Source organism: Pieris rapae, chromosome 14 (assembly GCF_905147795.1).
Source record: "Pieris rapae chromosome 14, ilPieRapa1.1, whole genome shotgun sequence".
Taxonomy (NCBI): domain Eukaryota; kingdom Metazoa; phylum Arthropoda; class Insecta; order Lepidoptera; family Pieridae; genus Pieris; species Pieris rapae.
The window spans coordinates 4,646,701-4,670,042 of record NC_059522.1 but is presented as its reverse complement, the minus strand read 5'-3'; the positions used below and the strand labels follow the sequence as shown (position 1 = coordinate 4,670,042).

At 34.4% G+C, this 23,342-nt stretch overlaps 3 protein-coding genes and 2 long non-coding RNA genes across 6 annotated transcripts; 2 read left to right on the top strand and 3 right to left on the bottom strand.

The window, feature by feature from the left end:
* Positions 1–106: 106 nt before the first annotated feature.
* LOC111000256 (UDP-glucosyltransferase 2) lies at positions 107–7,425 on the bottom strand. Of its 2 annotated transcripts, none has more exons than XM_045631214.1 (9): positions 7,305–7,425; positions 5,826–5,969; positions 5,585–5,666; positions 4,613–4,802; positions 3,404–3,601; positions 2,394–2,583; positions 1,319–1,535; positions 879–1,098; positions 107–554 (listed from the first exon to the last, which is right to left on the bottom strand). In XM_045631214.1, exons 2-9 carry the CDS (start codon positions 5,964–5,966, stop codon positions 287–289), a joined length of 1,506 nt encoding a protein of 501 aa, XP_045487170.1. In that variant the 5' UTR covers positions 5,967–5,969; positions 7,305–7,425; the 3' UTR covers positions 107–286. The 2 variants fall into 2 exon arrangements, with proteins under 2 accessions (XP_045487170.1, XP_045487169.1); XM_045631213.1 differs by having other exon boundaries at positions 2,364–2,583; positions 7,305–7,423.
* On the top strand, positions 6,926–8,110 carry LOC111000258. Its single transcript, XR_006750648.1, has 3 exons — positions 6,926–7,013; positions 7,071–7,148; positions 8,053–8,110. It is a non-coding gene; the product is annotated as an uncharacterized LOC111000258 (long non-coding RNA).
* Positions 8,111–8,814: 704 nt separating this feature from the next.
* LOC111000254 lies at positions 8,815–12,104 on the bottom strand. The gene has a single exon (XM_022269635.2). The coding sequence runs from the start codon at positions 11,914–11,916 to the stop codon at positions 10,228–10,230; it is 1,689 nt and encodes a 562-aa protein (XP_022125327.2). The 5' UTR covers positions 11,917–12,104; the 3' UTR covers positions 8,815–10,227.
* Positions 12,105–18,063: 5,959 nt separating this feature from the next.
* On the top strand, positions 18,064–22,021 carry LOC111000423 (mitochondrial pyruvate carrier 2). The gene is made up of 4 exons (XM_045631066.1): positions 18,064–18,180; positions 20,700–20,841; positions 20,919–20,959; positions 21,230–22,021. Exons 2-4 carry the CDS (start codon positions 20,757–20,759, stop codon positions 21,461–21,463), a joined length of 360 nt encoding a protein of 119 aa, XP_045487022.1. The 5' UTR covers positions 18,064–18,180; positions 20,700–20,756; the 3' UTR covers positions 21,464–22,021.
* Positions 18,196–20,693, bottom strand: LOC123689721. Its single transcript, XR_006750633.1, has 3 exons — positions 20,556–20,693; positions 20,205–20,377; positions 18,196–18,532 (listed from the first exon to the last, which is right to left on the bottom strand). It is a non-coding gene; the product is annotated as an uncharacterized LOC123689721 (long non-coding RNA).
* Positions 22,022–23,342: the final 1,321 nt, after the last annotated feature.

Below are 23,342 nucleotides of genomic sequence, written 5' to 3'. Positions count from 1 at the left end.
ATTAGTACATTAATATATTAAATTTCATGTCATAAAATTTACTGCAAATTCGTGAGTAAAGTTTGACCTTCGAGAGTTCGTAAATGATAACAAAGGTACTCTGATATCACATTTTATTTATATTATTATTAACTAAGCGTAATTCTGAGACATTCATTGACGGGAAAGCAATCATTTTGCCTTTACTAACAATCTACCTCTGATACACTCAGAAAACCAATACGACCAAAATAATAAAATACTGTTTAATATACTTTAACGAATACTTTTACACAAATAAGGAAGACTAATCATTTTTCTTATTTTTAAGGTCTGGTTTCCTAAGTGAATAAATCAAAGTCCACGTAAGGTACATTGTGACTGTTATAATTAGAATAGAAGCGGCCAAATCTAGATAGTACTTCTGGTAAAGGGGCATACTGAGCGCGGGAGAGCGTAAATGGGGCGCGCCCCGTGACGTCACCACTTCCTCTATCCAATGAACTAACTCTACACCCGGGGGCACTACGCGGGAGTGGTAGATGCGGGAAATTTCTTTAGCGCGCGCATAATATCTGTAATAATACTGTCATATTAGAATAAGGAAATTAAACCGTATATTTTTTTCAATAATCTTTAACTCGAGTATATAATATATATTTATACTCGAGTATAAATACTTATCTTAAAATTCATCAACAATAGCTTATCAAAATAACTCGGGTGCGACAATAATCTTATCAGAGCACTTTTTGTTTAAATTTAGATCAAATAAATTAGATACTCTATCTAATACACTTTTTTGAAAGAAGTTAGATCGCTTTAAACCATCACCAATATCTGCAATCGTCCCTATAGATCCCCGGTATTTTTATTTACAATTTCTATTAAATACAAACCTTGGATCATTTGTAACATCATTGATTGCTAGAAGCAACTCATTTCCCATATTAACAGATAACTTCACTTCTTTCGCAAAACCATTGTTTACGGCACTTCTGATATTTATGAACTGATCTGCAAATGCTGGGAGACCAATAATAGGTACTCCGAAGTGAACAGCTTCCGTGACTGATAATAAGCCTCCATGTGTGATAAACAGAATACAATTTGGATGGGCTAAAACATGACGAAATTGTTATTGTGTAGTGGTAATATTAAATAAACTCTTTTAATGGTTTAGAGCGTATAGCGTAGCCTATATTTGAAAAAGCGTATAGCGTAGTAAGCATGTAGCGACATCGACCAATCGCTGCGCTGGGTGTTTTGTGAATTCGACAATCGACCTTCAGAAAATAAGGAGTAGATCTCATGAATAATAAGTGGTCACAAAACTTACCTAAAACACTAACTTGAGGAATCCATTTCTTAGCAATAACATTACTTGGTAATGCAAGGCTCTCTTCATTTGTCTTCCACAGAACTGTGTACTTTAACTTACTAAACGTATTGACAAGTCCTGTTACTAAATTCGATAATCCACCAAATGTTAGTTGAGTTCCCATACTAAATAATATTACACCTTGCTTGCTTCGGTCCATTATCTTTTGCAAATCCTATAAAGCCAGCAACTTTTATGTTTTTTCTCTTAGAAACTAACAAATCTAACGGAATTACAAACATTATATGTATTAAACCTAGATTATGAAATATTCATAAATTATTTAGTGGGTGTGGCTGAAAAAGAATGAAAGTAGAACAAATGAAGTGGAAATGATGGGAGGGACATGTTTGGACGAAATCCAGGAGGTACTAGAGAATGAAATAGTTCGTATAACTGACGAGCATGCATGGAGAACTTAATGAAAGTAAATGAGGCAAGGGAGGTGGGCGTCAATATATAGATGATTTAATACATAAGAACAAACGGCATATAACATATATTTTTGTTGTTATGATACATAATATATCATATCATCCTGAAGCTATCGGAATGTAAATAGGATATTTGATGAAGTCGAATCCTTTAACATAATACATATTATGTATGTTATATCGTAGGTACTACATATTAAAAGCCAGTGAGGCTACCACCTTTTAGGTCAGGGCCTTAGACCTGTACCTGTTTCGTGATTAATTGTTTTATTGTCTAGTATAGGCAGGTAGGTGCCTTACGTGCTGTCGTCTTTTTGGGTCTAAGATAAACTCATGATGTTTTCATGGTGACAGACAGAAAGTCTATTGTTGCATCGTCTAGGTTTGAACCTTTGACTTCAGGAATGAGATTTACATGCTGAAGATACTACGATCACATTGCTGCTCTCCACTCTATACCACAAATGAAAAAAATAGTATTATAAAGTTACCGGTGGCTAATATATAAAGTTAGAACTTTAACACATTTAACTAAGCCCTCCCTTTGAATCTATATTATGATATGTTACCTCTGGCAATGGTTGTATAGGAGTATTTACATGAAATCCACCAATTATTTTCAGAGCACTCGGGATTTCTGGAACATCCCTCAAACTTATATGTGAACCACTAAATGCGAGTGACGCGTTATATTTCACATCGCTATAGGCTGGTAACTCTTTCCCTCTCTTTTTCATTGCTGGCTCGAAAAATATCCTATAAGTTTCTTCTTCAAGTGTGTGAATGAAGCTAAAATTTGTTATATACTAAGAACGTGGTGCAAGCTTTATGGCATAGTGGAAATTATTAATTATTAATATTTCGGTTGATAACAGATAACCATAAATATTTATGAAATATGTTATCAACCAAATTGTCATAAGCTAGGTTTGTGAGGGTGCGTCCACATCTGACGAATGTGCCGCAAATGTGCAACTTGCGAGCCGTTTGCGAGCTACGCGCGTGCAATCACGGCATTGGTTTGCTACGGCTCCTTAGCGCAACTCATGCAAGGCATATAGGTAGCAATACGTTTTTTGATACGGTTGCTCAAAAAGTAGAGTATTGCAGGGACGTATAGCGTTCAGGATTAGGGCTATTACACACTCGTGCTTTTTCTTTACCATCATTACATCTTACATTTCGCTACTTTTTGAAGAACTGTATTAAAAAATACTATTCCACTGTAGTATTGAGTTACTGTAAGAAAGCAAGTAAATAAATAATAAATAAAATTTTACAAAACTCGCTTAGCGCGATTTTTGAAAAGCACTAAAAACATCCCATTGTAATAATGCAAATAAATTCGGTTAGGAAGTTTTTGACTCGGGAGATTATTTTTTTTAAATTACTAATAATCTAAACCTATTTGTAATTAAAATATATCTGTGAATGATTTGTGTTATACATAGATTATTAAATTTTATAACGTTTAAAAGATAATAGGGTAAATATTGGGTTTCTTAAAAATAACATACAAAGCGCAATTCCAATTTTTCATGGGCAAAGGTCAGGAATAAAGGTATCTTATAACCAAAGCATACAAATTTTTATTATAAAAAGTACTTACAAATGTCTCTTAAACAGGGTATCGATCGTGTACCAAAGTTCTTGAACACGCTGTATAAATGTAAATGGCGGTAGATTAATAGTTCTCATATTAGGTGTGTAGGCGGGATTTGGTGGAGTGTGAATCAAACGAAGTATCTCAATGTACTGATCGTAAGGGAAGAACCATATAAATGGACATTCGAATACTGCTGAGAACCTGTAAAATATTTCATAAAATATCTATTTACGCTTAAATTCTGGCATAGAAATACAATAATAATTATGTATAATTAATCCATCCAAAAACAGACTGCGTTTCACACCTCAAGCATGTTGTGAGATGTCATATTATGCCAAATGCGAGAAGCAGATATTTTGGAAAATATAAAGCTGTTGTTACCTTTACTCCCAGTAATTGTAAAAAATATTAATAGAACAGAAATAAGTAAGAATGTGACGGTCTGAGTATATTTTAATTCGAAATTAAGTTTAATATTCGTTAAGTCAATTCATTCGGTCAATGAATTTATTGTGTGCATATGTATTAAATATTTAAATACCAATTGGATATTACTGATATTCATAATTTAAACACATTCAAGATTATGTTTTACGGAGAGTACAATAAGAATCGCACAATTGCCTACGAATATATCTTTTAACGTTAAAATTGAATTTGTATAAAAGTCCAATAAACTGTTGCTTAGAGTGGAATATTTTTAAACAGAGCTGCTATTCAGCTTTCAGTCGCAAGGTGTTATGTGAATTTAGTAGAAACGCGAGGATTAAGTATCTATTTATATGCACGCTTTTATAAGCTTTCATAAATAAACCCTAGAAAATAATAAAGCGCGAATGTGATAAAACGTATCTACGTATGGCCCCAGAATGTAGTCTGTGTCTGCAATGTTAAGACTGAAGACTATAGAAATGGCAGCCTCTTAAAAGGTGATTAAAGAATAAAACTTTTTGGAACGTAAACGTTAAATATTATGTATGTATTTATATTTACAGGCATAATGTATGTGTTGTTAAATACGTAATATTTATTTATTTATAACACTTCGTTGCATTACATAAAAGAAAATATATCTTATATTTATATATATATATATATATATATATATATATATATATATATATTACACATTTAATTTAGAAATTATATAGTTTACGTCAGAAATAGCTTCGAATTTATTTTCAGATATTTCTAGGATTTAATACTAACCCACTATAAATCTCGTTATCCATCCACTCAACGACAGCTACATCAAATTTCCGACTTGTATCGTTTAAAAGTGCCTGCACTTTTACATTCGAAGCAGTTTTCTCTGCCACGCTTTTCATCATTAGATATAATTTCCAACCTTCACGTCTCATATTTCTCTCAAGAATTTCTTTAAGATTTAGTGACGGTTCTGAAATTACGTAATGGTATACCTATTTTTTCATAAATCTATAGTTTTACTTGCACATTATATAATTTTATATAATCTAAGATACTATTTATTGTTTTCAATAGTTTGAAAATATCCTGTTATTCAGGTACAATTTTAATGTTATAAGAATGTTTGAAATCGGTCCAGTAATAAATACACTTAGTTTAACAGTAACTATTGAATGTATTGTATAAACCATATAAATATATGTATATATTATTAATAATAGTACAGATTATACTAATTACGGGGTAAAAATAATGTAAAGTCGATGGTGCAATTGTGTCATAGCGATTGAAAGAAAACGAAAGAACAGTTACCCTTCGTCGCCTTGATTTAAAAAAAATACGACTTGACCGATAATAATTATTAAACTTACTTAAATTACTAGATGAGTTCGTCTACTTTAAAGATAGTTACTTTAAAGATATTATCTTAAAGATTAAATCTTGATTCAATCAATCAATGATTTTACTGCAGCTGAAACCTGCATACCTCACATGAATTAAATCGTTAACTTTTATTTTTATCCTTTGATTAAAGATGACATATCTATCAGTTTTGTGTATGAGATTTATGAACCGACATTTTTAACTTTTACTTATGTCCAAGTTATTAACATGATGCTTTCCATATTAATCTCAATTCTAGGAATATTTCGTGCTATTTGCAAATAAGTATAATAGAGTCATCCGTGTTTCTAGATAATCAATTTAATACCCATATAACTACTCAAAATTTAATAATATAAAAAATCTTACTAAAACTGTTGTCACTGGTTACGTCTATCTGATGCAGCTTTGGGTTTGTATTGTTAATAGGAAACGGCGTCACGTACGTCACCTGTATTAACATAATCGTATTCCTAGATATTTTTTTTTATAGGACAGGGGGCAAACTTTAATAAAAAAGTTACAGTTTTATTCATAGACAGTCAATGAGTAACCGATATAACTTATATTGTTTCTAGGCAAAGAGAAATTAGAAGGATTGAATAGCTACCTCATGACCGGCATTGATTAAATGCCGTACGAATCCTTCACCAAATATACCGTGACTTTTGAACGGAAACGGAAATACGAGTAGCACTTTATATCCAGTACACATATTAAGGAATAAAATCCATAGAATAACGCAGTTCATTTTCTGAAAGAGAAGGATTAATGGAAGTCAGTAAGGATTTAGTGATAAATTTTGTCGTGATAACGTCTTATGAATAGGTGGACACCGGCTGCAGGCATGAAAAAATATCACTCATTGTTACATTTCGCCCAAGCTGAGCGTGCAAGGAGAGCGCGGAACAAGTGATGATGGGCATAAACGTTTGGCATGTGGAGCATTTATCTCTCTTCTACTCCATCGGCTGATGCGTCCGAGTAAAAGAGAGACAGTGTAGAGAGACCTATACATCAACTGTTTTTAAGGTGAAAAGGGTCAATAATTCTTGCATTTAAAGCAGAATTTGATAGCGACATAATCTCATATACTTGATTTTTGAAAAACTTAGAATTAAAATTATTTAAAAAAAAACTCAATTATCTCCTTTGGATTCTACAGATTATTAATAATATAGTGCTAATAGTTCAATTCAATTCATAAAATATATGTATACAATATCATAAATATTTTCTTATGATGTTATAATGTAAAATTATCGCCCGTAAACTGTCTTTACAGACATCCAATTTTTTTTCTAATTTTTTGATAACAGATGAAAAATACTTCAGACAATTAATTATAATTACATCGGCAAATACAGTACAATACGGCAATAACAGTATGTAGTAATGTTAAAATCTGTAACATATTGCTGTCCGTAAAACTACGTGTTCAGTAATGCGTTATTTGCTTTTTATAAATTAATTAATAAAAAATACATAAATATCAGATAGAATAGCTTTTTTAATTCAGTTCAAACATGCTTTTATGAGATGATAACCTTATAAATACAATAAAAATATTTATCTTTCGGAATTATTCACGATTTTAATATATTTTAATTAAGTATAATATCTAAAGTGGCAGATTAACAGTTAATGAATTTCGACCACTTAACACCAATATATAATGCCGTTCCAATGATAGATAACTGTCACAAATCATTTTGGTCTAGCGCAAAAATGAAAGTCTTCTTTACTCTATCTCTTTTACTAGCATTATTTTATACTGCTACCAGCAAGCCACATTATAGTACGTTATTATAACTTGCTCTCACCTAACAAATTTTCGACTAGCCGTTAAGTATAGTGTTTAATATTGCAGGTAGCTCTCGCTGTGTCAATGTCTGGGACGATGGTTGCACCAACGGTCAACTGCCGGGTGCTGGTAAGTGAAACTTGATAATGATTGATGATGACAAAATGAATTTTATAGTATATTTTATCTCATTTTGTTGCTAAAGTCCACTGTGGGCCAATTCGAATGACTAAAATGTATTTTAATATTTCTATAAAACAATATAAAAATATTTTAAAAACTTACCTAACAAAATTAAACATAAAGTTTTTATAATTTTTAAAAATAACAAATTTAACGAAAATACGCCGCACTCTGTTTGATACCTCAAATGCAACTGCAACAGATAAGAATAACTCGGTATTCAAAGCATGCACTAAAAAGACATCGACTACTTGAATTTTATTCTATTAAAGAATATTTTTATTGTGAGCAATACCTACCGAAATTTTAAAATTATTGTGAAACCATTTTCATGCTCAAATATCAAACCTTTATTTTATAATTATTTAGGCGCGAAACTAATGTACCATTGTTGGCACTGCCAAGTACCAATTGCCATTATTAGATTGAGGACTCTATGAGTACTTTAATTTAATACTGTTATGGATTTTATTATAGCCAGTCGTTAGACATTTTTTCCATTCCACTGCGAAGTGTATAGTGGCTATACACTAATGGTATAGTATCTCATTCTGAAAGTAAAACTAATGTTACTCCACTCTAAATAGTTACATTAGTTTAATCTTAAATGTTAATATCAAGAACGGAAATACTACTAATTTTGGCGGCAATAGCTCCTGAGGTATTTTGAATTGTTGTTTCAGGTTCACAACGCGCGAAGATTTTTATCGTTATTAACTTTCACGACCATAATTTTAAATTGTATTTCGTGCCGTTTCAAAAAGAACTGTTTTTACTTAATTTTTCTTTAAGCCTTTATAGAATTAGTCATTCAGTCATTAGTGTAGGTAACATGTATATTTAAACACAGGTGACGACGATGATTATTTGAACGGTGGTTTTAATCCGGGAAAACGTTGCATTAATATGTGGGATGAAGGCTGTGTTAACGGACAACTTCAAGGCTCAGGTATCAATAATAATATGTATATTTATATTGATAGACGCTTCCTCACAATTACCACTATTAAATAATAAAAACCAAACATATTTTCTCACTCTCTTGAATATAAAAAAATTAAATTTGACATCATCTTTATTATCATGTATCCAGTTTATCCTCAATGACTTATTTAAATTAAACTTTCGTCGGATGAGACAGTATCACATTTTTTTTTTCAATTTAAAGAGTACCTACCTGAATGAATAATAATAACTAAATTGAGATTTAGATGCAAAACCCGATCTAAAACAGCGGTAAGTAATATTATTCAAAATCCAAAAAACCTTATGAATTTTTCACATGTACTTATAATGTGAAAAAAATATTGTTTCCCACTTTTGCAGGCGGTGACGACGATTATCTGAATGGTGGTTTCAACCCTGGGAAAAGATCTCTGGGCGAAGTCCTAGCAAAGTTTATGAAACTTCAACGCTCGCGCCACAATTAATTCTTAGACGACACATCATCTACATGTTTGCTCTAGGTTTTCATTCGTTTTCATAATACTTAACTTTTTCACGATACTTCGTTAGATATATGTATATGATTAATGTCATTAGCCATTAAATGCATTAAATTGTATATATATGTTTTTTTTACATTTCATCATATTTTTAAAGGAAACAATAGTTCAATAAAATCATTTATTAAAATACAATTGTGCTCTTGCACGACTTCATCCCAATATACAAAAATATTAACTCTTTCTAATTTAGCCAATTTGCAATTCACAATTGCTAAAATATTTAATATATTAACTACATAATATTTCTTATGTAATACTTAAAATTATTGTCATATTTCAGAATAGGACAAGGCCAGAGAATGTATGAGCTTTGTTTGGCAAGTGTTGTTTGTCTTATATTTGACTAAAATAATTAATACACTAATTCTGCTAAGCAAATACAAGGCACTCTAGTTCTGAAGTAATGAAAGACCTATGTATAGAAAATAATTGTCTTTAAGACTATTCAAATCATTAAAAAAAAATATTATCTTCTAAGTGCATATTGTTGTACTATTTTATTTTATATATAATACTTCAAGACTTAAGTTTTGTATTGGTTTTCAAATGCCTATTTCCATTTTGTTTTCATTTAAACAATGATTATTAATTGTATGTCCACCACATTACTTAAGTATGTGATGAAATTAAGCTAAAATGTAAATTTTGTAATATATTTTCTAAACTTAAATACTTCCACTATTAAAATTCAATACATCATTTTAATTTACACATTACAAGGCACTTGGCTATATATTTTATGAATGTTATTAAAGAATAACTTTTTGGAGCAAAAGACATGACAGTCATTAAACCCAAGAAAACCTAGACTTATTAAAACTTGAGAATCATAATATAATATTATCTAAAAATTTAGAGATAACAATACAAATAATGAAAATAGGGCATCAACACATTATCATAATTGACAAGAATGAATTAAATTATCCATGACCTGTAACATAAACATGAGTAATTTATAGATACTATAAATAGAGAAAACAAGAGAGATCAAACATGATTACAAAGTAAATTGTAAGATATAAAATGGCTAAGTTTGAACAGCGGTGGGTTGATTATCAAAAACATATTTATATCCTTACAATTTGTCAAAACAAGCTCAAAAAAATCAAGTCCTAGCTACACATTTCTATGCTACTTTTATTAGTAAAATTAGATAAAAGTATATTCAACATTCCCTTTACTCTGTAACTTCAAATTGCATCAGCCATATAGATCTATGACCACCAGATTATTATGTAGGATATCTTAGCTTTCTTGTTAGGCATACATGTAAAATGTAATATATACTTTGTTATTGATTTCATTACCGATCATTAAAAATAAACAATTAATATTAAATGTCTGTCTATCACAGTCTATTTTGATTTAAATCTTAATAGCTCAAAGACATTAAAAAATACCTCATTTATATGAAATATAAGGAGATCTGGACTGTTTTGACTTAAGTACTTAAATATTAGCAAGACTAATTCATAATAAGAAATCATTAAATATGTATAAATTAATACATTAAATTAGTTGCTAGGATGCCAATTTTCTTGGCCATATTGTGGCAACTCCATTGGCAATTTATTATACATATTATTCAAATTTTGAACTGGCTGGGGTGGTGGTGGCTTTTGTACATTTGTCTGACGAAATTTTGTAGAATATTTATAAAAGTCAGACATTTCAAATGGTTTTGTCTCTTCTCTATATGGTATACATTTACCCTGTTCAATTACAGTCAAGTTTTTGGGTGATTCTAAAGAGATAGCACCAGGTGACAGAACTGGTGGGCTGTTTGGTGTGTGGTTTGGACTATGCATGGCCATATGACGTCCAGTAGAAATCATAATTTCATATGGTTGAGAATTTCCTAAGCTAGGACTGCGCTTTAAGCTTGCACTCTTCTTTAGCATAGAGGGCTCTCGAGTGGGAGAATCCAGAGATGTTTCATACCATTGCTTTTCTTTCCTTGAATCCTGGGAGAGTGGAGAGAACTTGTTCATACTAACTGAATCAAAATTATGGGAATAACCAGACATTTGACTGACTGGGCTTACAGGATCTATGTATTGCCGACTCTCATCCAAATAATCTTCAGTTGATACTTGTAACTGTAGGTAGAGTGGATTTTTTATTGTATTTCGTTCACGTAAGGGCAGTGTATTTGGTACAGGTATATTTCTTTCAATTGTCTTGGGTATTGGTTGTTCCTGTATATCTGGTTGTGATCTGTGTTGGTATACTGCTGCTGGGGGGCGATAACCCTCAGACATATTTTCTAAATGATGGTTATAATCACTATGTGATGTAAGATGATATGTTTGGGTTCTCTGTAAAGTATTTCGCCGCACACCTTCATTCCTTCTTTTAGGCTGTGCTTGCAATTGGTGGTGATGATTTAAAGCTCCTAAATGCTGGCTCTGTGCTTTTAGTTGTGATGCATACTGATATAATAAAGGGGTACTACGCATGCTATTTTGCTGAGGAATAGTATGCTGGGCAATTGATCCATGTGTGTAATGAGTAGTTATGTCAGGATGACTGGAACTAAAGTGGGTTTCTCGTAAACGAGACACATTGTGAGCTTCAGATGGTGTATTACTATAATATATTTTGTTAGTATATTCAGTAGCCATTGTATGATGACGGTAAGCTGGCCCTTGTTGTAACTCAGCATGAATGTTTTCACTGGGTAGGCCATCATTACGATTGGCTAAAGCAGGGTAGGTGTGTGAAGTGTGTATAGAAAATGTTTCAGGATTACGCTCTTGGGGAGGAGAAGGAAAAAAATTAGAACAACTTGTCTCAGGACGTCGTAATTGTCTAGAATGCACGCTCTTGCCAGAAATACCCGAGATAGATGGCGTAGATAGACGGTGAGAAATATTCTTACGCAAATTATGCTCCGCTTCGTGTCGGTCATTTGCTTTGAGGCGCCTAGAGGTTTTGTCACAACCATCTTGTACATCAGTACCATCAGTGGAACGATCTATGCTACGTATACTTCCCAATCTTTCTCTTTGTGGGACTTCAGGACTCAATGGAGCTTCAGGTGGCATGATTCCCGTCAATTGAACTTCTTGCACGCACAACTTGTACAGTTCTTCATTTTTAGCTGCTAGCATCTGCTCTAGTTCCTTCTTACGAGCTTGTAGCTTCAAAAGCTTATCCTGCTTATCAGAATGCAAATCACTCCCCATTGTACTTGTGCCCATATTCAACAAGTTAATTAAATTATTATGACACTCATTGGACAATACAAAAAACAAAAAGCCTTTGCCATTAAACGAAAAAGCAGTGATATTATTATAAATAACTCAAAAAAATAAAAACCCCAAAGAAAAATAACACTGACACTTATAAGACTCCTCCTGACTCAACACTCCACAGACCACATTTTTTGTTCTTTTTTTATAATTTTAAACGAGCCCATTTTTTTAACTCCACAGAGTGATAGATTATTTATAAGTGCAAAAGACGTTTTAACAACAAATCAATTAGAATTTAGGATATTATGTATACAATTTTTAATGAGAATTAAAAACCACGTTGAAATAACTTACTATCGAAGGAACATACAAGTTAGAACGCAAAAAGTTATTTATTTTAAATGCTATTATAATGCTTAAAAGGGAGATGAACTAAAGTTAAGTTAGTATTTCAATTTACTTTGATGGGCAGTTGTTTTCTTACAGGCTAAAACGAAATTTTTAATTATATTAAAATTATATACAGTACCACGCTGTGGTTATAAGGAACGCTTTAGGTACACTAAAATGGTTTTTTGTAATTCCAGAGAATTTTTTTTAAAACAGACTGATTAACAAAAAAAATTGTTATGGCCGATCTAAGAAATAATGGACTCAGTGTTGTACCACTGTAGAATCCTTATTAAATGCGCTAACTTTTAAAGCGGGGGGGAAAGGGTATCAAGTACACGGTGGTGTGCATCGATGCTGGATGCATGCTTAAAAAATGCTGTGTTTGCTAGCGTACGCCTTGCGAGTGTGTAGCTTGGCTATATTGCGCGCACCCGAAAGCCCGATTCACGGGCGTCCTCGTCGCCTCCCCTGGGTACTGTACAGATCTGTTAACGGGTTTCACACAAAACATCCTCCTCGGGGTCTGTACTGCTGACTGTGACGGGCGAAGGCGAGTCATCGGCGCCTCAAAACCGATCAAGCATCAAGTGTGTCTCGAAAGAGTCACCTCAAACCGTAAACCTACGGGAACGGGAGTCTGGACTTCATCATCTGGGCCGCGAGGAAGAAAACCTCTATAATAAATTACCCCTATCCTACGGTGGGAAACGTGCCAAGGGATGTGTATGCCCCTACATGGGGTGTATATGGCTGATGGGATAATTCAGTCTCTAGCGTCCAACTTCAACGAACCTGGCAAACGTTGTCGTAATGTGCCTTCTTCTGGGAAAAAGGGCGTCACCCTAGAAGCGACCAGTTTATTCGACCCTACTCGTGGGAACATCATGCAAAGAACACCACCTAAATCTTCGAAAATCGACATCTCAAAGCAATCCCCAGGCTATCCCTCGTATTCTGGGGAGGCAAAAATTTTGCCACACCAAATGTATAATGAAAGCGAATGTGATCTGTCTTGCGATCCCGCTAACCCCCGGTGCCTTCCACCCGGGCTGGAAGACAACACGAGGGTGGGTACTCAGGCAACCGTGACAGTGAATGCAACTGGTCAAAGTAAGAAATATGTACAACAAGCCTTCCATCCAAGCCTGTTTATAAGACAGAGAAGTGTATCGGTTGGGAATTTACTGCCTACCAGAAATGAGGAGAAGGCACCACAGAACTCTCAAGAAGTAGCCTGCGATACCAACTTACCTGAGTGGCAAACGGCTCCAGTGAATAGAAAGCCGAATAAAAAAAGGAAACTCTCAAATCAGTCCCCCGAAAGTGTAGCTACTTCGAATATGTTCGACGGACTACCTCTAGTTGAAGATCCTATTCAAACTAAAGGAAAGAAGCCCAGCAATCCGCCTCCAATCATATTATATGGAGTCCAAGATGTCAATAAACTAACGGAATTTCTTGAATCTGCAACTGAAAGATCCACATTCAAGTTTAAGATAGTAAACAAAACACAAATTAGAATTATTAGTGAAGATATAGATGTTTACAAAAAACTTATTACAGCTGTAAGAGAGAAGGGTCTCATTGGCCATACATTCAACCGAAAAGAAGATAGAAATTACAGACTAGTAGTAAGAAACTTGCACCACACTACTCCACTTGATGTTATAAAAACTGAATTTGAGAAAACGGGAAACATAGTAGTTGGAGAGATTATCAATGCCAGATTTGGGCCTGATAAAAAACCTACCTCAACTTTCTTTGTTAACCTGCAGCCTAGTCAGCATAATAAAGCAGCCAAGGAAATTAGACATATTTTCCACCAAATTGTTACTATAGAAGACCCAAAAAAGAGGACCACTATAGTTCAGTGTCAAAGATGCCAGCAGTATGGTCACACCAAAAACTACTGTATGAGACCAGGTCGATGCCTCAAGTGTGCAGAATCACACTTAACTAAAGATTGTCCTAAAGTGGACCGCAGTACCCCTGCGAAATGTGCACTATGTCTCGGCCCTCACCCTGCGAATTATAAAGGTTGCGAGGTATATAAAGAAATCCTAGCCAGAAAAACACAGCGCTTGTCTGTAAGCACGAGAAAAACTGCTACGTCACGCTCTCCCAATAATGTTATAAGCCCAAACTCACAACCTACAAACCAACCCTCGAACCCACCAACAAGTAATACACTTAAGAGGTATAATGAAGTGGCTAAAAGTAATCCTTTAGATCGATGCACAAACCAACAGTCTGTACTGGATCATCAATCACTGAATAACAGAATTGAGGAAATATTTATAAAGCAATCACAAAAAATTGATACAATCCTACAACAAATGAGCACCATTCTGGGGCTCTTGACTACTCTAGTTACCAACTTATCACAAAAATAAATAAACTCAAAATTGCTACCTGGAACATAGATGGCCTATCGCCTAAGAAAAGTGAAGCTGAAATCCTACTAAAAATGCATAATCTGGATGTCTTGCTTATTTCTGAGGCGCACCTTACATCGAACAGCCAAATTCATATACAAAACTATAACGTGTATTCAACAAATCATCCCGATGGCACTGCACATGGAGGCACTGCTATTATAATTAGATCATCCATAGAACATTATGAACTCCCACAATTTCGATCTGAATTCATTCAAGCCACCTCAATAAATATACAGGATGAAAATGGGAATTTCTGTATCTCCTCGGCTTATTGTCCTCCAAAGCACGCTATAACTGAGAAACACTTCACCACATATATAAACAGTCTCGGTCCAAGGTTCATAGCAGGTGGAGATTGGAATTCAAAGCATCTGCATTGGGGGTCGAGATTGATTACCACGCGAGGTAGAGAACTTAAAAAATGCGTTGATAAAAACCACTTAACAACAATCTCCACCCCCGAGCCTACCCACTGGCCAAGCGACCCTGGAAGATTGCCTGATGTCCTGGACTTCTTTCTAATGAAGGGTCTCTCACGACTCTTTCATCACATTGATGGCTTTCTCGATGGTTCTTCAGCCCACATCCCAGTGATATTAACTATTAGTACCAACGTCCTGGAGTGCCAACGGAAACTAGTACTGTATAACAATAGAACAAATTGGCAAATGTTTCGTGAACTCGTTGAGGACGCCCTACTTCTGCGGATTTCACTAAAGAATGAGGAGGAAATAGATGAGGCAGTCTTGGCATTTACGAAGGTGGTGCAGGATGCATGCTGGAGGAGTTCTGAGGAAGTGGGTCGGAAAAACACCAGACAGCTCTCTGTACCCCACGAAATTCAGGGCATGATCCTAGAGAAGAGAAGATTACGTAGAGTGTGGCACAATAGTCGTCATCCCGCTGACAAAACAGCACTAAACATCTACGCTAAACACCTTAAACAGGCTATAAAAGATAATCTAGATGCTACTATTGAGGAAAACCTGAAGTCGTTAACAGCTACAAAAGACACCGACTACTCTCTCTGGAAGGCATGCAAAAATCTAAATCAACCAACAAACCCTAAACCACCTATACGTCTAGATAGAAGCAAGTGGGCTAGATCTAAACTAGAAAAAGCAAATGCTTTTGCTGACCATCTAGCTAAAGTATTTGTACCAAACGAAGCCACTCCAGGGTCGGATGAAGCAGAAATAGATGATATTCTCCAGCAGGATTTCCAATTGGATTTGCCCTTGAAGACTGTAACACCAAGGGAGGTACAAAGAACTATACAACAAATGGAGAATAGAAAGGCACCAGGTTTCGACCTCATTGACAAAAAGGTTCTTTCCGAATTGCCTCGTAAGGCTATAACCTACTTGACAACCCTTTTCAACCGGATTATAAGTGTTGGATACTTTCCAGCGCTATGGAAGGTTTCTCAAGTGATTATGGTCCATAAGCCCGGGAAATCGCCACATGAAGTCTCATCTTACCGACCTATAAGTCTTCTCCCGATTGTCTCTAAAGTACTAGAAAAGATATTACTACGACGACTCTTGCAAGCTATGAATGAAAATTCTGTAACTCCAGATCACCAATTCGGGTTTAGAGCACAACATGGCACCATTGAACAAACTCACAGGGTGTGTAAATTCATAAGCAATAGCCTCGAGCTAAAAGAGTACTGCTCCTCAGCTTTTCTGGACGTTCATCAGGCATTCGATCGGGTATGGCACAAGGGGCTCTTATGCAAGATCAAGTCACTTCTGCCTCATAGTTACTATGGAATCCTAGAGTCTTATATCACCGATAGAATATTCCAAGTGAAAGAGATGGATTGTACATCAGGCTTTCATGATATACTTGCAGGGGTACCTCAGGGCTCTGTACTTGGTCCAGTGCTGTACACCATATATACCTCAGATCTACCATGTACCCCTGGCGTCAATATTGCAACCTATGCAGACGATACCGCAATCCTGGCTTCGAGTAAACAACCGGAAGAAGCCACGTTAAAGCTCCAGCGAAGCCTAAATGAAATAAGCAACTGGTTCGATAAATGGAGAATCGGGGTAAACACGGGCAAGTCAGTGCAGGTGACATTCGCTCTGGGAAGAAGGACATGCCCGCCTGTCAACCTAGGAGGAAGGGAGCTGCCTCAAAGTGATACAGTCAAATATCTTGGACTGCACCTGGACCGTAGGTTGACATGGCAAAGGCATATCGAGGCAAAACGGCTTGAAATAAACTTGAAATACAAGAGGCTGCACTGGTTATTGGGTAGAAACTCGAAATTGTCCATCGACAACAAACTCCTTATTTACAATTCTGTTATAAAACCCGTGTGGACCTACGGAATACAATTGTGGGGAGCAACATGCGACTCTAATAAAACTAAAATTCAAAGAACACAAAATTACATCCTTAAACAAATAAGCAACTCGCCGTGGTTTATTAAAAACGCTGAAGTACATGAACACCTGGGCATACCTACAGTTAAAGCAGAAATAAAATTGTACGCCCAGAAGTACAAGACTAGGCTGGAAAACCATCCTAACCACCTAGCTGTTCAACTCACCCTACCCGAGTGTATAAGCCGTCTCAAAAGACGAAGAACCCTTGAGCTCGGCAACATTGTCTGAGCTAATATTATTATGGTAGATATTCCTATTGAGGAATGTCTCCACCCGTCAGTCTTCCTACAACTCATCTGCTCATAGTCAGAAGACTGATTGCACGATGCGCTCTAGAAAAAAAAAAAAAAAAAAAAAAAAAAAAAACTTTTAAAGCTACTTGCCAAACTGGAGTAGTACATTTTTTTTCAGGACGATCAGTTGAAGTAGTGCGAAAATTAATTTTGAAAACTTGGTACGGTATAAAATGACATTTTACTAAAAGTTGGAGTGATCAGCACAGAGTTTAGGATCATAGGTTACATAAATCACTATTCGGGATGACGTAAGAGAAAAAAAATTGGCAAAAAGTAAATATTTGTAACAACAGGAATGAAAAAACTGTCACATGGTGTGCATTTTCTGGAATAACAAAAAAATATCCATAACTTCAAGAATACATTACTTTTTTTTTAATATTTCTGATAACTGGTGTGGAACCTATGCGAAAATTTTGTCTTGACGTCGACTTTTGGGACACCTGTATATTAAAAAAAAAACGTAAATACGTGCCCTGTGCCTTCTCATGGAGAATAGAACCACAGGCACAGAATCCCTTTTCATAGGACGGTGAATAATTCGGGGGCTTAGACGAGATGCCTTAACCGTAGTGTATGTAAAAAGGATTTTTTCATATTACTAGGGACTGTTAATTTGGTAGAACGGCAACACTGTATTCGACCTTCTAGATGTATACAATATACATTGCAGTTAAAGCATCTTGTCTAAGCCCTTATGTCTCCTCGGGATAAAGATATAATTACATTTCACGAGCAATATACTAAATGGTAGAAAAAAGCGCGGGAAGTGTAAAAATAGGCGGGCGTCTTTTTTTTGGCTTAAATTTTGAAAATTAAATTAATATAATAATACAGGATCAGTTAAGTTATAAGGTGTATATAGTAGTAGTTATTGTTGATTATTTATATTTTTAGTTTGTCTTAGTAGCCTGGTAAGTTATTTTATTTTATTATATGTAGATAAGAATTTTTTTCTTGTCGTCCGTGATGGAGCCCGAAGACCCTGGAGGGACATCCCTCCAGGTGTCTCATGTAGTCACAATCGATGCGTCTGGAATGGAAACGGAAGGTTCCATTATCGATACAGACTGCTCGGATAGCACGAAGTCTGTTAAAAGAAAAAGAGTATCTGTTAGAAATGAAAAAAAGAGAAAAAGTTCCCAAAATTTCCCTAATAATTTAAAAGACAATATAACTCCTAAAGTCATCGAGTCTGATGTTAAAATAACAGAAATACCCCCAAATGATGCCCACTCTAACAATATTTCAATTAATCCTCGCGTTGCTAGGTCGCTTTACCAGGCGTCAGACCCTGCGCCTTATGTTGTCCATGTCCAAAAAATCATGGAAACAAATCAAACTGGATCTGTTCACCCCATACAATTTGGATTTTTCCTTAAAAAAAATTATGTAAAAAGCATTGTAGAGGGAAGTATAAAAAAAATAGGGAGGAATATGTTGTCATTGCAATTTGAGACATTTCAAGATGCTAACTTATTTTTAAATCATAAATCTCTCAACACAAATAAATACAAAGCCTTTATTCCGGCTTTCACAATCACCCGCATGGGAATTGTGAGAGGTGTTCCGTGTGAATGGGATGAAAAAGAAATTTTAGAAAACATTGAGCTTCCGCAGAATTGTGGAAGTCTTTTGAAAGTTCGGAGGTTAAACAGGAAGATCTTTGAAGGAGAGAATTCCAAGTTCATTCCAACTGAGACTGTAGTCTTAACCTTTGATGGGAAGATCTTACCTACCAAGGTCTTTATATGTTACAACTCCCTACCTGTAGACCTTTATATTTACCCCACACTGCAATGTTTTAATTGCTGCCGTTTTGGTCACACCAAAATGCAATGCAGAGGCACTCCAAGGTGTTACAAATGTGGTGACAATCATTCTAGTATTAGTTGCAAGACTGAAAGGGATGATGCTGTGTGTATCTTATGCTCTGGTTCTCATTTTGCAACGGATAAAAAGTGCCCAGAGTATGCTAGGCAAAAAGCTATTAAAGAAACAATGGCTAAAAAGTCAATATCATATTCAGAAGCCAGTAAAGTTCATCCACCAATTTCTAAGTCTTATGCAGATGTTGTTGCTTCTGCGTCATCGGCCCATTCTGGTCCGAATATTTCTTATTCCAGTCCCTATAATTTAACAAGCCCTACTAAGACTTCCACACAGTCATTTAGAAAAACAGTATTCATGAAACCCAAAGCTCGTCCTAAAAATGTAAGTAAGGGATATGATCAAAAAACGCATGCAGAGCTTATCCAAGATTACAGCAACATTCCTTCCTTTTCTACAGGTTGTCTCAACAACTATAATGATTTGTCAGAAATAATAACAAAGGATCTCATCATTTCCATAATACAGTACCTTTCACAATCTGACATAATTAAAATACCGTCCAACGATGCCCCTTCTACAAAAAGTTTTTTAACTAATGAACAGTCAAGACCATCCACAAAACCAGTCTCTGGTGATTCAATGGAATTGGCGGAGCATTAATAATAAAAAAAGTGACCTAATTTTTTTATGAAATAATTACAAACCATTTGCCGTCTCTCTTCAAGAGACTTGGCTTCGTCCCGGATTCAATTTTAGAATTCAAGGACATATCTGTCTTAGAGAAGACAGAACAGATGGGTATGGTGGAGTTGCACTAATTCTTAGAGGAGGTGTGCCTTTTGTTCATATACCCATCCCTAATCACAGTGATAAATTTTCTATTATTGCTGCTAGTGTAAATAATATTTGTATTGTAAATATATATATACCTCACCCTTCCACTTCTACTTTGACGCTTGGTAAAGATATTACTTCGACCCTTATATGTATGAGGCTGGGCCATGCATGCATACCCTTGCATTTGGCAAGGCTTAAACCTTTTGCCTGACGACACATTTGAGTGTGGCAATGACGTTGGGGGTTTTAACCATATATTTTTTGCCTGTAATAGACATGAACGTTCCGCTTTTATTTCCTCGCTTTTATCCATACATATTCCTTTTCCTACTTCTATTTCTGTCTTTTTATCTAATATAAATATTGATGTATATAACATTTTAGCCAGTTTCATTTTTCATAACAATATAAAATTATAACCTATGTTTTATGTATATACGTACTTATAATAAAATTTATCTGATCCTTTTCCAAATTCCGTACTAATTTCCTATCCAATAAACCTAATAATGCACTTCCTAACTTTTGTACATGGCTGACGCACAAACCGTGCAGGCCAAGAAAGGAGAAAAAAAAAAAAAAAAAAAATATACTAAATATTTTATTTCTGAACTCATTAAGGTATAATTTAAATATTATTAATAATGTCGAAAGTATACAAGACAGTAGTTGTGTTTGCTGACCGATTTGTTCCAAGTAAACTACGTCCCCTTTGGGAACACGAAGCTGGTAAGTAGACGAAAATTCTTAGCGGTAATCCACTGAAAATGCGATTTGGTTTTACGATAATTACTTACTTTATGCAGGTCCGAAAACAATATTCTTCTGGGCCCCAGCTTTTAAATGGGTAAGATTTTCTTATAAATCATATTCAAGGTTAACTCAAATATTATGTAACATTGTCTTATTTAAAAGGTAATTATTTTAATATGCAGTAATTTTTTTTTAAATTAGATTAGTCAGCTAAGGCTGTGTTATTTTATTATATGTTGTGTTTATACTAATATAAACACAATATGTAATAAATAAAATGTCTTAATTTTTTATAACAAACCAATACAATACTGTCATTGGTGTTAGATATTCATCTGAAATGTTTCATTTTAACGCATTTTAGGGCTTGGTGTTGGCTGGTTTGGGTGATTTGCAACGTCCCGTCGAGACCTTATCCATTCCACAATCAGCATCTCTTGCCGCCACGGGTATCATATGGTCACGATACTCACTAGTCATAATACCAAAACATTATAGTTTATTTGCTGTTAATGTGTTTGTAGCAATGACTAGCCTGTATCAAATTGGCAGAGCTTTCAAACACCAACAATCATTAGAAGCTAAGGCTAGTAAATGATGTAATCATTAAAACAGGGTTATCATATATAATATTGCCATTACAAGGATTGTTTAAACACTGGTATTGAAAAGTCTACAGAATGGACACTGTTAAGACAGTATTGATTCTGTAAAATATTAATTAAATGTATAAATAAATTTTACTGAATTAACTTGCCTTTTTCAATTCCAGTGTCATGTGATTCAGATTGGCATAAAACCATTTCATATAAATAGTAATAGGGATCAATCTCATGTGGTATTAGGTATTTATCATTAAAATAAGCTCAAATATAAGAAATCTGATTAGAGTGTCAATTAGTTGCATTTCACTTCATAGACATAAGTATATATTGATTAGCTCTTAAGATAGCAGGGATCGAAACAATTTACATTTTATGTCCATCTGTGATAATTATAGATACATTATGACAAAATAAGAAGCATCTTGTTAATGTTATGCACTATAATGCATTGTATCAACATTAGATTGTTATAATGTTAAAGTATTTTAAAAGTTGACTATTTTTGTAAAACCTTTTATTTGTTAATAGAAATATATATTTTGCTATTTCAATTTTTTTTTTAATCCGACACTTATCACAAGTGCATGGTTGCATGTATCAGATTTTAATTCTTGCAATTATAATATCAAGTATGCAAATATACTACATATACATATTTGTTAAAATATATTTTGTATAATACGAGGCATATTCAAAAAATAAGGGCCGTTCGCTTATATTTCAGAATCGACAAGTCATAACACGCTTAAACTTGTACATATCTGTACGTGCACTACTCGTGCAGTTATTTCAGGTGTCGTTTTGATTCAGTAGTAATTTTGCTAGTTGTGCGTACAGTAGACAATCCGTCCGCGATAATCGTTTCTCCCGCCAGCTGTGAAGTTCGCGCTGTAATAAGATTTTTGTGTCCAAAAGGACACATTGTTACCGGTGATGAGACGTGGATATCCTACGTCAATCCAGAAACAAAACAGCAATCAATGCAATGGCGCCAGTCAACTTCACCAAAACGAATAAAAAAATTTAAGCTTTGAAAATACCAAGGAACTTGAGAACGCCGTTGAAAACTGGTTCGACTCGTGTACGGGGTTTGTTTAAATTTTTTTGGTTTTGTTTTGTCGATTTTGAAATATAAGCAAGCGAACGGCCCTTATTTTTTGAATATGCCTCGTACATAATAATATTCTTTTCAGTGTAAAAAAATATTACAATAGAGTAAAACATTATTTTTTATAGAGACAATAGATATTACATAATGCGTCTCGTTAAGTCGTACTGTATTAACACGGATCTTAAGTATGTATGTTTAACAATAAATCAGTAGGAGCATTTCTTTAACTTACCAAAACAGTATTACGGGATCACTCATCGAAAATTTTATTTGCCCTACGTATGTGATGTTTTAAATTTGAATTAAAAACAATAAATATGTATTGATCACAATACAATATAAAGTCTTCGATAATAATAATTCCAGTCACCTCAAAATTTATTTTAATGTAATTCCAAGGTAAATCAGGCGGAGGGAGGCGCGGTTAAAAACATAGGTACATTTTGCTAACTTTAGGCCTGCCCTTAATAGAATACAATAACTTGAAATGTCGACCTGTACGTCACGGTAATCCTTAAAACGAATAACCGAATATTTTGTAGATAACAACATTAGAAATATTCAAATAATTGTATTTATTATAATTTATCTAACACTAAAAGTAAAAGGAGCAAGTAAGTAGATAACAATTTTATTAATTGAGACCCTTCCTTGACATGATGTTATGATATTATTGCATAACTATTAACTTAAAAAAAACAATGGGTTTTGCTTCACTCATTAACTTTCATCAGTTCATTTATTATGTGTTGTCAGGTTTT